The sequence below is a fragment of the Diprion similis genome, chromosome 6, assembly GCF_021155765.1.
Source record: "Diprion similis isolate iyDipSimi1 chromosome 6, iyDipSimi1.1, whole genome shotgun sequence".
Classification (NCBI taxonomy): domain Eukaryota; kingdom Metazoa; phylum Arthropoda; class Insecta; order Hymenoptera; family Diprionidae; genus Diprion; species Diprion similis.
The window spans coordinates 24,369,943-24,385,996 of NC_060110.1; the positions used below are offsets into that span (position 1 = coordinate 24,369,943).

The 16,054-nt window shown below is 37.0% G+C and overlaps 2 protein-coding genes across 2 annotated transcripts; one reads left to right on the forward strand and one right to left on the reverse strand.

Annotated features, from left to right (window-relative positions):
- Nucleotides 1-61: 61 nt before the first annotated feature.
- On the reverse strand, nt 62-2,535 carry LOC124407030 (leucine zipper putative tumor suppressor 2-like). The gene is made up of 7 exons (XM_046882817.1): nt 2,130-2,535; nt 1,473-1,896; nt 1,200-1,391; nt 906-1,048; nt 625-789; nt 368-530; nt 62-205 (listed from the first exon to the last, which is right to left on the reverse strand). Exons 1-6 carry the CDS (start codon nt 2,462-2,464, stop codon nt 368-370), a joined length of 1,422 nt encoding a protein of 473 aa, XP_046738773.1. The 5' UTR covers nt 2,465-2,535; the 3' UTR covers nt 62-205.
- A 594-nt stretch (nt 2,536-3,129) lies between these two features.
- On the forward strand, nt 3,130-10,128 carry LOC124407029 (embryonic polarity protein dorsal-like). The gene is made up of 7 exons (XM_046882816.1): nt 3,130-3,449; nt 6,377-6,463; nt 6,988-7,253; nt 7,341-7,584; nt 7,734-7,877; nt 7,980-8,170; nt 8,299-10,128. Exons 2-7 carry the CDS (start codon nt 6,412-6,414, stop codon nt 9,952-9,954), a joined length of 2,553 nt encoding a protein of 850 aa, XP_046738772.1. The 5' UTR covers nt 3,130-3,449; nt 6,377-6,411; the 3' UTR covers nt 9,955-10,128.
- The last annotated feature ends 5,926 nt before the right edge of the window (nt 10,129-16,054 follow it).

A 16,054-nucleotide genomic window follows, 5' to 3' on the forward strand; every position in this document is an offset into this window, starting at 1 on the left:
TTCTCGCAACGCTTGTACGTTCCAGACGCACTAATTGAGCGTCAGTAATTCTTTCAATCATGGCTGTCGACTGTAGTACGCATATAAATTGCAGTGCAGTCATCATCGACTCGGGGGTAGTTGGGTAATTTCTACGTGAAAATTGCAAAAGCAACTCCTTCGGCAATAGAGCGCATAAGCATAACGTAAAGACCTGTAACATAATCTGAGAAAAAAAATTCAAATATTTATACAACTATTTATAGAGATAAATACATATTGTATCACGTATAATCGAGTAGAATTTTTCCTGCTGCAGTTGATAGTGAACTTAAATTATACTTTGTCAGAGAATTAATTGGTTATTTATATTTCGTATCAGAATTACTTAAGATGTCACAGACGAGCCAGGATTGGATAGGAATGAAAGAGTACGAAAAATTGCTCGCGGAGCTCGGACAACACTTCCTGCAATTTGAAGAACTCGGCTGCTCCAGCCTCCTTCCTGCGACTGACGAGCCAGCCGCTCCCTTAAATCACTCAACTCTGACCTAATATTTGTATACAATGGTTCAATGTTTAATACTCGTTCTATTCTCTGCGGTTGAATAATATCCGTAACAACGACATACGACGAAGACTTACAACTGCGAACTGTACGCGGACTCAAGACGCCGTAAAGCGTCGTCGCGATTAGAGAGCTCATTCTCAAGATTAGTTGCTCGCAAGCTCAGCCGTTTTCCAGCCTCTCGGCTCTCCTGCAACTGCTTTTGCATTGTTGCCATCTCGCTCGTCTTCACCTTGACTTCCCTAAAACGATTTCGTTATTTTAATACTAATTCAACGCTGTAAATAAATTCTGCAGACAGGTAGGTTACGGCTTTTAAAATCTTCGAATATACTTGCACTAGAAATTTTTCATTTACTTTGCAGCCCTCCGATGCTGCTCGTGAGCGGAGGCCAGCAGTGCCATCTGTGCATTTAACCGTCCCCGCAAATCTTCAGCTGCTGCCTCGGCAGTTTCAGCTCTTGCGAGGCGTTCCGTGGCCAGAGCTTCGCTGTTTGCTACCTGATGGTTATTCTAAACTTTTATTTCTATAATATATTGTAATTAATTAAAAAGGATCTCTGTAGTCAAACCTCATGCCAAAAATTATAAAACTTCTTACTTTACAGATCGTCAATTGGCAAATAATTCCAGTTACACGATAATTAAGTACCTTATCAAGCAATATTTTTTTATCCTCTCGCAGCTTGAGCAACTTTTCGCGATCTCGAGATACCTGTCCATCAAGAGCTAGCACTTGTGCCTGTACCGTGAACAATTCGTTTCGTAGATTTTCCGTGGCCACAGACTTTTCTTCGGCAGCATCCCGCAACTTTTGAGCCTCTTCAATCGCTCTTTCCTTCTCCTGCATACAATCGTCGTTCCGACACACGGTGTATAATTGACGGTAATCGTTTCTTAATCGTTAAATAATTATTAAACATACCGCTTTGAGGGAATCTCTGTCGCGAGTAATGTCATCAAACTGGAGTCGGACGCGTTGCATCTCCGCCATAAATCTTCCGACGCGACCATTTTCGGCATCCAAAAGTCGTCGCAGCACGACGATCTGAATATGAAGATGTTCGACCTGCTGGCTAAGCTGTCGAATCGTTTCTTGCAGTTGCGAATTCTCCTCACGTCTACGACGCCAGGCGTTTACAACCAAAGCGCGACAGACTAGACCCGCTGCCTTGTTCGTATCCGGTGGAGCCGAGAGTGCATTGACATCCAAATCTCCCGGCCATGATCCCATCCCTCTTTCACTCCCAGTTTCACCCCCATCAACGCTTGGTACCTCAGCGCTTATCGAATCAGTTTCAGCTACTTTCCGATGCAGACGCGACTGCAAAGAAATGGCACTCCCAGACCTGTCCAACATAAAAAATAAAAAATAATTTAGAGCACTTTGAATTTTGAAATTTAGAAAATGGTTAACATGGTGCAGAAATTTTTTTCTACACAGCCATTGCTGATTTCGATTTAAAGATTATTGCCTGAACCAGCTTAAGACTATTGGGGCTGTTTGTCACAAGAAAAACGATTAAGGTTTCAAGTCTTGTAACCACTGTTGTATCAATATTTTGACCAGGTTACTCTTTACCTTAGGTCGAGAACGTCCGGTTTGATGGATGTGGGTGACAGATCGACCATAGAAAAGCTCTTCTTACACGAAGACTTTGGGGTATTCGGCAGGATACATGCCGTCTTTGAGCTGTTTGAACTGCAGACGGCAGTCTTCTTGGGAATGATGCCTTGTGATGATACCGGGATGTTGCGGTACGAATTAATGGGGTTTCTGATCGGTCCGGGAATGGGTCCCCGTCGGGGGCCTCTCACATATGCGGGATGCGGGGGATAATGAACGTTTCTTTGGCTTCTCAACGAGTACCCACCATACCTTTGGCGATTATTCGCCCATGACGATTGGCTCAACATCTTACCAAAGTTCAAAGATAGTAAAGATTATATTTGCTAAAACTGCTGCTGATTGTTTATTATTTATTATTTTGCCAAGGGGATGGGTGAAAACAACTCACTGCTTAACAAATGAAAGATGCGTTCGAAAATTATTCGTAACACGTGCGGCATACCTGTAATTATTTTCACGTTTTTAATGGTTTCGGCGTCTTTCCTGCTTTCGCATGTCGAACCTAATATACGTTTCGTTACCTCGCTACTATTTCAGAAATGTAAAATTTTTCGAGCCCGGAATCATTGCATTCATTGCATTTGCAAGCTCTTTAACCGTTTACTAGAGTTTATAATCTAGGATCGCACAGCGGTTAGAAAAAATGTTATTCCACTTTACATGTGTGATTGTAGTTTATTTTTTAATGTCCACCAGCAGATTTCTAGGTCATTTTCAAGAATATACAAAAAGAAAATGTAGGAAATTGAGTAGCAAGTGTGATGGGCAAATACGTCAGCACGTCTGGTAGAAGAGATGTGTCATTTTATTCTAGATTAAAGTAAAATTGCGTCGAACAGAGATTCGAACGTTCGAATGAAACAGCGCGAATCGGCCATGTTTGTCACGAGGTGCGCAGTAAATCGAAGTATAAGCTGCGCGAGGTCAGGACGGTCACGTGACCGGTTTCAGCCAATGGTAAGAGGTTCGATTCGCTTCCCCGAAAAATGTTGTCATCTTTGCCAAAAATAATTTTCCTTCGCTATTTGTGACGAAGGGGGTTGGTATCGAGTGTTCGAGCGTGAAAGTTTACCTCCAGATAAACTCGGTACGGTGTTAGTACCCTGAAATAAGGTGGCAATGTGATATCGGAGCAGCGTGCTCTGTCAAGTGGTAATATTTTACACATAAGTTGTTCCCGGGTAAGGCCTTGACAGGAGTCTATACGGGACAACTCTCCTCGTCGCGCACCATCTCCGTCGATCTCAGTACCATAACATGGGCCTCGAACAGGCGAGTATCACATTGTCCTACGATAGTTTAATTATAGCCGGGGAGACCTAGGCTCTCCAAAAATAATGATTCGATCAGCGTTGCGCCTCTCGAACTCCCAGAATCGCCCGGAATACAGTGACCAAGTCAGAACCACCTCGACAATCTTTTCACTATTCCAGAACTCCGTTTTTCAATCGAAGAAAATTTATCGGGACAAAACTATTTCTCAATTTTGTATTTAAAGGTTATTTTCGAACAGCTGTTCAAATACTAATTTCTTCTTCATCGCCGTATCATCCTTTACCTCATTCAATTTCTCGTCGTCAAGTCCTGCGGCAACCTCCGCCACACTTCGTTCTAATCTCTCTACGTCGCTCTGGTTTTCCTCCCCGGTTTATCTCTGACGTGTGATAAATCATTCCTCTCGTTCACCTCAAACTGCCATACTTTATCCTTATAGCTACGCTGCCAAGTTAAATGCTCTTTCTAGGTTGAGGCTAGTAACACATCAGTGTGAAATTTTCATTGAAGTACGACAGAGTAGCGGCATTTCGTTTAATTTAATTTCTTATCGAAATTTTCTGTATAATTTAAGCACTACAATTTCTTTTACATCGTTAGAACTTGTGCTGTTGTTGCAAGCGTAAAGCGTGGCCTTGGTGCAAACTGTAATCAGTTGAATGAACCATGAAATAAATGTTTGCATCATAAATTTCGCAACTCTTATCATATATTTAGACTTCTCTTGTGCTTAAAGCATAAGATCCTCAATTCTGTTTATAATACTTATGTAATAATGGAATTTCCTGTAATCCAAAACCTGATATGTTTCATCGCTTTTACGGCGTTATTTCCAAAGTTAAGGAGTGCAAACTATGAATACACATGAGCTGTATTTTCATTTATTCTCGTTCTTGCTTCCTCATTGAAACAATGATGGGAGTCAGCATGTAAAATCATTTGGATCTCTCAAGAATGTAAAATATCAATTTCTATAATATCAGTTGCTAGATTTTGAAATAGTACCACACATTGCGATCATGCTATAACAGTCCAATGCCTTCTCCACACATCGCCCATTTATAATTTAACATCTTTTTGCCATAAGCGCCTATACATCTCGGACATTCAGACTCAGGCATATCGGTCACTTCTCGGATATCTTGATAAAAAGTTTTTCAATAAATATTTCATTTCTGTATCTATATAAATGCTAAGTTCGTGAAGAATTATCCTTTCTTTCAACACATGTGACAAAAGAGTAGCAGTCTAAGAAAATAAAAATAGTTTATATGGAAAAATTGAATTTTTAAAGTGTTAAGTTAACAATTAATTCTTCGCAATTTTTAAAACACTGCCTGGGTGGTAATGAAAAAATTCAAAAAAAGCCTACGTGGTTTCTGACGTGTCTCGTCGAAATGACACTACCCCACCTTGAGTTTGAACAACGCCACTTTAGTGCAGACTGTAAACTTCAGGTTTCTTTCTCCAGAAACCGGAATTCTATAAAAATAATCCCAGTATGACAAAAAGTTAGAATTAATAACAAGTCAATTATCATGGAAGTAGATGAGGGATCAACAATTTCTCTGATAAACGAAAATGATTATAAAAATATTTCCTCAGAGATAAACTAAACGCTACCAAAATTGTACAGAACTATTACAGCAGCACAAAATGTGAATTAGGATTATGGCCCTTGGGAATCAAACGGGCTATAGATAAGATCAATAGTAAAGAAAAAAAAAAACAATGAAAGGAAAGGTCTCATAAATGAAAACAAAACTGTTCAATCAAAAACAGAAAATGCTAATGTACATAACAAAAATAAACTTTTGCAAGTCAAAAGCAAACAAATTTTTAAGAAATACGACAAGCTGTTTTCCCCTGGAACTGGTGTATACTATAAAGCCAAATTAAAATGCGCACACAGCCAAGCCCTGTACTTAACAAAGCACAAACCATGCCATTTGCCTTATAAGAAAAAGTATCCAATGAAATTGATAAATTAGTTAAGGACAAAAATTTAACGTGAGTTGAAAAAAATGAATGGGGCACACCAATAGTTCCAATAATCAAACCCAACAGGTTAGTTGAAGATTACATTTCAACTAGATGAAAAGTTATGGGCAAAAGACTTGGTATTAACTCACCCCTGTGGATTTGAGCTGTAGTTTACCAACAGCTAGGGCCAGTAATTTACCGAGTAAAACTCGAATCTAGACTCATTGTCAAGCGACATACAAATCAATTAAAAGAAGCTAGTTTGCGATCTTGAACCTCAAACATCATACAAAAGCACGCTAATCAACAAGTTGCGTCTAGAAGATCCCATACATTGAATAACTAATTGCGATTGTTTGTGCATAACATACTGTGTATAAGAGTGGTAAATAAAGATTGAGCACTCAGTATTAGCAGTAAGAATAAGGCCTTTGAACTTTAAACATGTATCTAGTTCTTCCCTCAATCCATCACACTCTAAAGATTATACATGAATTTCTTTTCAGAATTTTGATCTCTCGAAGCAATGTTTGAAGAATATTTGAAAAATTGTTGTTGACGCAAATGTGAAATAATTTTTTTTCACACATCTGCACCTCTTTCCGCCTTTGTTGAATGACAAATTTTTAGTCCAGCACATTGAATGATAGAGTAATGAATTTATCAATGAGATTATAGAAATGTCTGAGTCCAAATTACTTGATGAACCTTGCGTAATTATCTGTAAACAGTGCTTGATAAGAAGATGTAATTTTGTGAGAAATATCGACATTCAAAGATAGAAGAACATCCATGAAGTAACCGACCTATCTTGCATGGAATGAGTTATATACGTGAAATATTTTGTCTCCTACTTTTATTCCATAAATTTGCTTCCCCCCAATGTGTAACCAAACATTTTTGTTGCTAAAGAAGACATGATTTGTTACTTCCTGTTTCAGATGCCAATAAAATTGACTATCAACTAGCTAAAGGTATGGACCAGAACCATGGAGTTTCGGATGGAAATATAAACATAAGTGATGTCAGTGAGTATAAATATGCTGTTTTCTTTCAAGTTAAACCATTTAATAGTGAAAAAATTTGTTTTGAATTAAAAATGTAAATTTTAAAGTGGTTGAAAAGTGATTATAAGATTGGCTTAATAAATAATACAATATAAGTTTGTTAATTAGGTCAACCGGACTATTCCTTACTATATAGTCTCGATATTACAGTGATATTACTAAAGCTCAGTCTAAATTTACTCAGTCAGTTCAGTCTAAAAGCAGAATATAATCGACATTTTAACTTTTAATTATTTTTTTACTAAAAATAGGCAGTATAAAGTATACAGCTAGTAATCATTGAGTTGAATTTTACTGAAACATGTCCTAGGTATGCCCGTATTAAAATGACTATATCTGCTCGCTATAATCTCTATTGATAAAAATAGTGATTTTACCAGAGTGGTTCGTCTTCCAGAAAAAATATACTTGTTCTAAATTCATATATCTCATAGACCAACCTACGTAAAGCATATTTATACCGTTTTAATTCTCCGTGCACTCAGTTGAAGTCATTCAAACGGATCCTGGGTTTGTGGACTGTCAAGGAGAAGAACAGAGCACATTCATGATGTACTCTGGAGGTGGCGTGGAGAATGTGGGGATGGGCTCAGTCGGTGCAGGAGGCAACCGTAAGCCACCGTATGTCAAGATCATCGAACAACCAGCGAGCAAAGCGCTTCGTTTTCGATATGAATGCGAAGGCAGATCCGCTGGTAGTATACCAGGGGTGAATAGCACACCCGAAAACAAGACCTTTCCTAGAATACAAGTAAGATTTCAACTCACATGAAGTCTTTCAGACAGCAATCTATTGCCACTGAGATACATCTCTAACATCACTATTGCATTAATGTAGGTAGAAGGTTACACGGGTCGTGCAATCGTTGTAGTATCCTGTGTTACTAAAGACCCGCCGTATAGGCCACATCCGCATAATTTGGTTGGTAAAGAATCATGCGACAAAGGTATTTGTACTCTGGAAATCCCTCCTGAAAGTATGACGGTGACGTTTTCTAATCTTGGCATTCAGTGTGTCAAAAAGAAGGACATTGAGGAGGCGTTAAAAGTGAGGGAAGAGATTCGTGTGGACCCCTTTCGGAGTAAGTCTTACTATTCAAAGTAAATATTTCTACTAAATCAAACATGGTACACCATATTTCCCACTCCAGGGGACATGTTTTTCGACATATCAGATAGTTAACTATCCGAAGATACTAATCAAATAATGTTACGAATCTTATTATTGCAGCGGGGTTTTCGCACAGAGCTCAGCCTACTGGCATTGATTTGAATGCAGTCAGGCTTTGTTTTCAAGTATTTTTGGAAAGTTCGAAAAAGGGAAAATTTTCTGTTGGGTTACAACCTGTTGTTTCGGATCCCATATTTGACAAAAGTAAGAATTTTTTGTTTTACTTGCATGAAATGGTATACATGTTCAACGAAGATAATGAGAAGAGACAGTTAAATTACATGTGAAAATATTACATTGTTACAGAGGCAATGTCAGATTTGGTGATATGCAAATTGAGTGACTGCTGCTGTACAGTAGCAGGTGGCAAAGAAATGATTCTGTTGTGTGAAAAGGTTGCCAAAGAAGATATTAAAGTTAGGTTTTTCGAAGAGCGTGATGGACAAGTATTTTGGGAAGGTTTTGCTGATTTCCAACCTATAAACGTTCACAAACAGGTATCATTAATCAACGTTTACCAGATTTTTGCTTATTTTAAAAGTCGGTTTCGAAGTCTATTCAAGCGAATGAAATGAATTTTTTGCATGTTAGAATTATCTAATGAGTCTTCATTTCATTGAAACAGGTAGCGATAACATTCAGAACTCCACGATACCGAACTCTCGAAGTGGATCATCCCGTAAAAGTCTTCATTCAACTGCTCAGGCCTACAGATGGTGCGACGAGTGAACCACTTCCATTTCAATTCCGCCCTCTAGACTCAGGTAGGCCTGCATTCTGGTTATTGCGCAAGGCCTTTGCGAGGAAGAAGGCCGATTACAATACCTTTGACAAAATTTTAGCCACTGAGGCTGCACTGCTATCAAACGCTAGCCCTAAAATATCTCGAACTATCGATGAGTTCAATAACAATAATCTTGAGTTTGAAAAGTCGCACGATAAACTTGCCGCTCTGCGAGCTCTGAATGATCTTTACAAAGTCAAAAGTAACCAGGAGTCGCGCAATAAAGCTGACTCCCTTAATTACGATGAAAAATCCGGTTCCCATTCTGTCACCAACTGTATTACCGATACTAATAATGTAGCTGAAACAGAATTTGCTCCAGATACTGTACACAATAATAATTGTAGTAACTCTGTAGTGAATGATGAGCGTATAGTGAAAAATAACGAGCTAGGTTTTGAACAACTGAACAGTCGCGACGAAATAGGATTCGAACCTTTCCAAAAAAACTCTGTAACTGGCAAGAATGCAGAAATGTCAGATGGAGCTAGTCTTTCCAAAGGTGGTAAGTCCGACTGGTTTGATTACACAGAGGTTGGTAAGTGGGTAGACAAAACTCGAGAAGAAAAATTGAATGAGAACGTTAATGATAATGCAGGGAATGGAGAAGAGGGTAGTGAGTCTTTGAACGAGCTGCTTCTCTCCGCAGTGGCTGAAAGTGATCAAATCTATGCTGACAATCAGGTGAAATTGTTGAACGATGCTCTTGAACAAAACCTTGGGGATCAGCCGATGGATGTGGATGTTTACGATAATCAAACCTATACCAGTCTTCAAATGGCTATGAAAAATCCCATTCAGTTACTAAATCCCCCAGAGATTACAACGGATCGAAAGTATGAAGATGTTGCTTTACCTACGCAAAGCCCTATCATATCTATATCCCCGCCACCTCTTGCCCCGAAAAGAGATGTGACAAGAGACATGGACGAAAGACTTCCTCCACTCCCACCCAAAAGAATTCGTAAAACTCCATCGATGCCTGTTTTACCTGTTGTCCCTACCTTGCCGCGACCCTCGTCGACCCATACTCTCAACGAATCCAGCTCCAGCCCTAAAGCACCTCAAAAAAATTTACCTTCACCACCTAACACACTGACAAAGCAGTCCAAGCCTGGCTTGTTTTCAAAACTTTTTGCCAAAAAGGCTAAGAAAGAAAAGTCTGAAACCTTGACTGCGGAAGCTACACCTGAACCAGGTAGTCAATCAAATTTGATCATAGGCAGCAGTGCTTCCACTTTATACAAAGATAGCCTCAACAATTTATCTTCATCCAGTCTTCCACGACCAAGCATGACTAGCGTAACCAGTGTCAAATCGCTAAGACTGGACGGTGACGAGTCCCCACCTTACGGGATCGAGCTTACAGAAGCCGAGCACTACGCTCTGTATACTACTATGGCTCCTCATGCCACTGCCTCTGAGTTTGATGAAATGTCGTTTTATTATAGCCCTGTGGAGGGGGGGAAAATACTGTCAGACAAAATCGATTCCTAAAACATCATTTAGTAGATTGTCGTAATTTGTTAAGCGATTGAGTTAGTTATGCATAGCCAAGAAGCAATGACACTACCCGATGTGTTTCCTGATTGTTCAGCACCTAAGAAATATTTAATAACTTTGACATACATGATCTTACAAAGTCAGATTCAACATCCATTTTTGAAGTCCGTGGTGAAAAGCAAAGCCAATAATCCTTCAAGAATCAGCAAAGGTGCATGTAATGTATGGTGGATCCTAACAATGATTATTGGTTGTGTAGGAAATTTTACACAAAAAGTGTGTGAATGCAGTCTAGTATTCATTGTCACAGTCCAACATGCGTTGCTATTGCATAATTTGCAACCTATTCTGAAAGTTACTGCATAGTCTTGTCCACGAGTCATGTTCAGATATTACTATTACAGAGTAGATTAAACTGACTTCATTTATGAACTTTAATATTAGATTATATGTCAAGTCAAATAAGTTTTTCAATTGCATTTGACATAGTACTTTGATGCTTCTTCCCATACGAAACATACATTTAATTGTTTCATTGATCGTAAATCTAATGTTTGTCAACAATTATTATTGTTGCTAGGTATCTTTACAAGAAACCCTTATGTTAAATCATGCAAACTTTAAAATATACAAAAATCAAGCAATAATTAGATTTTTGTCAGTAGTCAAATCCTAACTTATGGGGACCGATTTATCCATTTTGACATTGGAATTTGAGGGAAAAATACTAAAAAAACTTGTTGCTTCGCAAGTCGTTGCAAAATGTGATTATTTTATTAATATCTCATCTAGTCTTAGAAGTAATATTTGCATTCAATGACCTCGCCCCATAAAAGAGATTTCAGCTAGATTAGAAAACGATTTGACTCTGATCAACCGACATCGATAACTATCAACCGTTTTTAAATAAACAGTTCTGTTAGTTCAAGCTTTTTATTTAGTTTTTTGCCAGTAGAATTCATTTTCTATTCTGCAATGATCTAGTCATCATATTGTACTATTAATTGTCGGTCAACCGTCGTTGTGTTAGTAGAAATATAATGGTTCAATCGCCACTTTCCTTTTATAATGCAAACCAATTGTGAAAATTCATTCTTTTTTTTTATTGTCCAAAATTGATCATTGATCACCTAAAAGCAATGGAAATATGTATAACTATACATACTAATTTCATTTAATATCTAGAATATACAGCAATAGCGATTTATTATTGCTGAGAAACAGTATGCGGCAACTGCAATGTTTAAGTTTAGGTTTAGATTCGTCAAATGATTTAAATAATGCTCGGCCTTTAGTTTCCATGGTGCTATTTTTCGTAATATAATAAATAAATTTAGAATATTCTGGCAAAACAGGTGGAAAAGAATGTTTGGATTTATTCCGTTAATATAAAACAGTTCAATGTTTTGTACAATAAGAAAGTAAATGAAAATATTTGGGCTTGCATGGTGAGGATTGTTTGCGATAAATTCCTTTGCTACCATGAGAAATATTTAACTGTCAAATAAATGTTGTTTTATATTAATTCGCAGAGCGGAGAAACGTTACATTTGGTTGCTATGAGCAAATAAAATTTAAGTGATAGTTTATCTATAATTATTTGTACTAGCGCTGCAAACAATTTTAAACCATAATATGGTTATTCCAGAATAACATAATCTTGTTCTCTATTTGAATGACTACAAGCACAGAATGAGAAACAGTATTGTTAAAAAAGGAAGAAGAAAAATTATGATAGTAAAACGTTTCAAACCGCACACGTAAAGCGTGTAGTTTTTGTACTCAAACATTAGTATACATGTTGTAATTCGTCACATGTTCCAGTGAAAGTTATTTTAGACATCTTCAATACCCTACATCAGGTGGAAAACGATATTTTTAAAAGTCTATTTGGAACAGAACAGGGTGCAAGGTGCTACGTACTGAGTATTGTTGTGAGCCCCTGAAAAACTGGAAATAAGCATCGTTACCTTTAAACTTTGAACTGTGTGGCCTTCTTTTATACCGAATATTATTATTCATATATCATGCGGCATGCAATATTGAGTAATACATGACACTTCTGCGAAGATGTAACAGCTTTCATATTTAAGAACAGTGTTAATTTTTTGAGAGATTTTTTATGCTTTTAGTGCGAATCGAAGTGTCTTGTACACCTCAGAGTAGTGTTTTTTAATCTGTGAATCGTTTGTAGATACCACATTGAAACGAAAGAGAAAATATACTAACGAATCCAACGTCAATCTGTTCAATCTGAGGCATTTTCAGGCAGAAGTTGAAAAACGTGAGTATAACCAATAATTAATCACCTTTTGCTATTGCCTGGGTGCCTTGAGGTAAATGGTGCTGGTATCATTCTAATTGGAATCCACATAGAGCTATGGCAGAAAAAGCGTCACAGAATTCTGTACCTTTCTGCCTAAACCATGTATTTTGTCATACGCTTTATTTTATTCAAAGGCAATCAATCTTACCTTATCGCAAGAATACATAAAATTTAATTCTGCGATATATTGTATCTTGTAAAAAGTTGTCTATTTTTTCGGCTAATTTTTCACCTACACAAATCCTACGCTTCTTATTAATCATTTCCTACTCCACCAAAGTTATTCTTTATCAATATTTTATATAGATTTAAAATACGACAGTGCCGGTGATATATCTCACAATTCATAAGTATCACCGATTCAGAACACAGTGGTCTTGTGATGTGGTCATTTTTTCACATTGAGATGGTTGAAAGTCACAACTTTGAGATCTATATTCAACTTATAAACCATTTCCGTTGCTAGGCCGCTGGTAAATATATTAATGAATTTTGTTGAGCAGAATGGGTATCGAGCAATAGAAATCAATGTCTGTTCAAGCTACACCGACTGCCATGAATTAATCTGGGCTAGTAAGTCTCCTTGATATAATATATGTGATATCAAATGGCTTGAAAGGTTTGAAGTGAAAATATATACTTGTATCCAGTCTGCTTTGGAAGCTCAATAATAGCACTTTGTATTTTTCGATTAAAAACGGTAATATGGATCTTTTTCTTACTGTTTGTATAGCATACTATTGGGCAGCTTTGTATATGATACTACGAATAATGGTTTTCCATACTACGTTTAGGAGTAAAAAATATTTCTGAATCTCTAATAGTTTCAGAGAATTTTTCTCCCTCAATTTTCGTATATTATCATATACGTATATGTATAACAAATAACTAAATCATCGAACAAAACTTACCCATTTTGCACTCTAAAAGTTTACGTGAACACATAAATGGTCTTCAGAATTTACTACAAGAACCTTCCTTACTTTCATCGCGCAGTTGCAACATCTTCATTCAGTAACAACATTTTACTATTCTTTTCACATCACTGTCCGTGCATAGGTATAAGGACTTCAACAACTCTAGTGAAATATTAATTTCTTTGGAATAATACTTCTGCTCTCTTGTATATCGCAATGAGAAATTTTCAATAACTTTAATCTGTTCAAGTAAGCTTTAATAGTTGGAAGAGGGGGACGTATTAACAAATAAGATGTATTCATGTAGTCAATATAAAAATGTCACACATATTTTCTCATGGTGATCATGTATTTTGTACTTTTTTAAGAATGCATTTTATATGAATATATTAATAGATATTTGTATCTTTTCAACTTGAGAGCAGCCGGCATCTACTTACTAAAAATTTCACAATAATTGCGCAGTTAGTGTGCACTTCTATCCACACTGAAATAAAAACTTGAAGGGAAAAATTTCAATTCTTGCAGTTTTTAACAATCCAAAAGATAGATAACACTTTCATGTGATTCATCGTTAATAATCATCGTGGTAGGTAACGGGTGACTCGATATTTGAAAAGTTTTTAAATAACCCTGTGCTTTGAAACTATATTAAATACGTTACAAATAAAACAATGTTGTGCAATATTTGTACGAAAATTTTTACAAAAGAAAGCTTTCTGACAAAACGAAAAAAAGCACAGTAAAGAAGTTGAAAAAAAAAGTATATATTTATTACCTGTATCGAATAATTATAGAATATATTATTACTTGCTGAGCCAATGAAATCACTGTTTTGTGTCTACACCCACGTCACACGTTTCAGATCAAACACACTGCTCCTGTTAAATAAAAAAAAAATCAGGTACGATCTCAACATGATAAATATATTTCTAGTATTTGGTTTTGACGTTTTAACAAAATAGTCTTTTGAGTTTAAATTTTCGTTTTTGGAGTTTGTGTGATTCATCAAAACAAGTGTTTAGCATGTACCTCTGATTGGCAACAATGATTTTAGTTACTCTCATCTTTTTACGCACTTATTTATGGAAATATTACTTGTCAGTGTGTTTTTATAACTGATAATGCTCTGAGTGTTGATGTGTAGTACTTTAAGCATGCAAATATGATAACGCCTCATCTAACTACATAGTAAGCCTTCCAAATTGCTGCATTGTAATATTAGGGCTAAAATATTCTGTTTGCGATTATACTTATATTTTCATTCCACATCCCATTTCCCATCTTCTGTCAACGAAATATAACTCATTGGTCACAGCTTTAACTAAATTTTGGATAAAATTTAATCAATTTGTTTTGCCAGTTTTTCAGTCCTTGCAAAACGATGGCTCACGTAAGGCTTGCTCTTAATGCTGTTTATCTAGGATTTCTATGCTAATTTTAATAGTACTGCGGAATATTTACAGATGGGGTCGTACAGTACCAAGCTGTAGACTATGGTTTGAGCCAAATAAAAATTGAACCAGCCGATCATGGTCTTTCACCATTTCCAGTGGAGTCTTGTACGTCTCAACACACATATCTCAAGGACGACAGAATACCTTTGCCACAACCTTCTACTTCCATGCAGACCTACAGGTGATGATTCCTCCGTGACATTTGCCAAATTTATTAATATAGATTTGAACTTGCATTCATTGCTCGCTTGTTAAATGACTAGAAATAGTTTTGAGTTGATGAGTGAGGTGCTCACATCAATATTCAAAATTACCCTATTTAATGTTTCAAGTATTCCACAGGCAACCCATATCGCCAGGCCGCACTCCATCGCCAATGGTTAACCCACAGACAACTGGAGCCACTGGCTACAACGTTCAACTTCCACATATTCACCAGCAGCTGCAACAACAACAGCAATACGCCAGGCCACCTATGTTTCAGCATTTGTACATGAATCAATTGCAGGATAAATCAAACCAAATGAACATGGAACACCCTGGATCAAATTATCCCCAGCCTGGTATTTCTGGTGAGTTCGACAATGCATTCTTATGAATAATATCCTTGAGACATTGCCTCATAATACACTGACGATAACAGTAGGCAGTAGTTTTCTTAAATCCTGTATGAATTGTAAAGAGAATAATCGGTTTTTACGGCATTAATCTGAGTTGGAACGAATAGGGAAAACCTGGAAAACCAGGAAAAGTCAAGAAAATTCGTACCACAGGGAAACGTCACGGAATTTCATAAATAAGACTGGAATTTTATCTCTTTAGAAGAAATTAGCAGGTTTTTATAGCTCAGCATGCACAGAGCCGTAAGTGTTATGTTAATTCGAAAAAACTGTTATATTACTTCTTACAAACACTTCCCGTTTTATTTTACGAAAATTACAGCGTGTCATTGGTAAATAGTTTCAAGCAAATCATTTGTTGGACAATATTAGTATTACTGTAATTTTTCAAATATGTATCATTATTAAACGGTGTATCAGTAGAAAATTTTTCAGCTGCAATGCCTGTAAAAGACAGAGAATTCCAAATTCCAAAAAGCGTACCAACCCTGTTGATATACTCATCAATACAGCAATTTTATAGTCTTAGCTTCGGAAAATTCATCAAGATACTTAATCAAAGATTTAAACCGACAGGAATTCAAAATCCAGTGGAGAATATCAGGGAAGGAATGGAGGCGAGCAACATATCAAACATGGGTAGCCAACAGTCTGCCCCTCCTGTATGGAGTGAGCTTCCCGATCTGGACAACCTTTTTTCTGTCAATTTACCCCAAAATCTACCAAGTAACCTTCCGCTCCCTGATAACTGGAACTCTCAGGTAATTGTTTTTA

What these genes read in the sequence shown, in the direction of transcription:
- LOC124407029 (XM_046882816.1), top strand. Translation starts at nt 6,412, where the DNA reads ATGGACCAGAACCATGGAGTTTCGGATGGAAATATAAACATAAGTGAT. An exon ending in AGACCTTTCCTAGAATACAA is followed by an intron (nt 7,254 to 7,340) that starts GTAAGATTTCAA and finishes GCATTAATGTAG; the next exon opens with GTAGAAGGTTACACGGGTCG. An exon ending in CTATAAACGTTCACAAACAG is followed by an intron (nt 8,171 to 8,298) that starts GTATCATTAATC and finishes TCATTGAAACAG; the next exon opens with GTAGCGATAACATTCAGAAC.
- LOC124407030 (XM_046882817.1), bottom strand. Translation starts at nt 2,464, where the DNA reads ATGTTGAGCCAATCGTCATGGGCGAATAATCGCCAAAGGTATGGTGGG. An exon ending in AAAAAATATTGCTTGATAAG is followed by an intron (nt 1,049 to 1,199) that starts GTACTTAATTAT and finishes AATAACCATCAG; the next exon opens with GTAGCAAACAGCGAAGCTCT. An exon ending in TCCGCGTACAGTTCGCAGTT is followed by an intron (nt 531 to 624) that starts GTAAGTCTTCGT and finishes TACAAATATTAG; the next exon opens with GTCAGAGTTGAGTGATTTAA.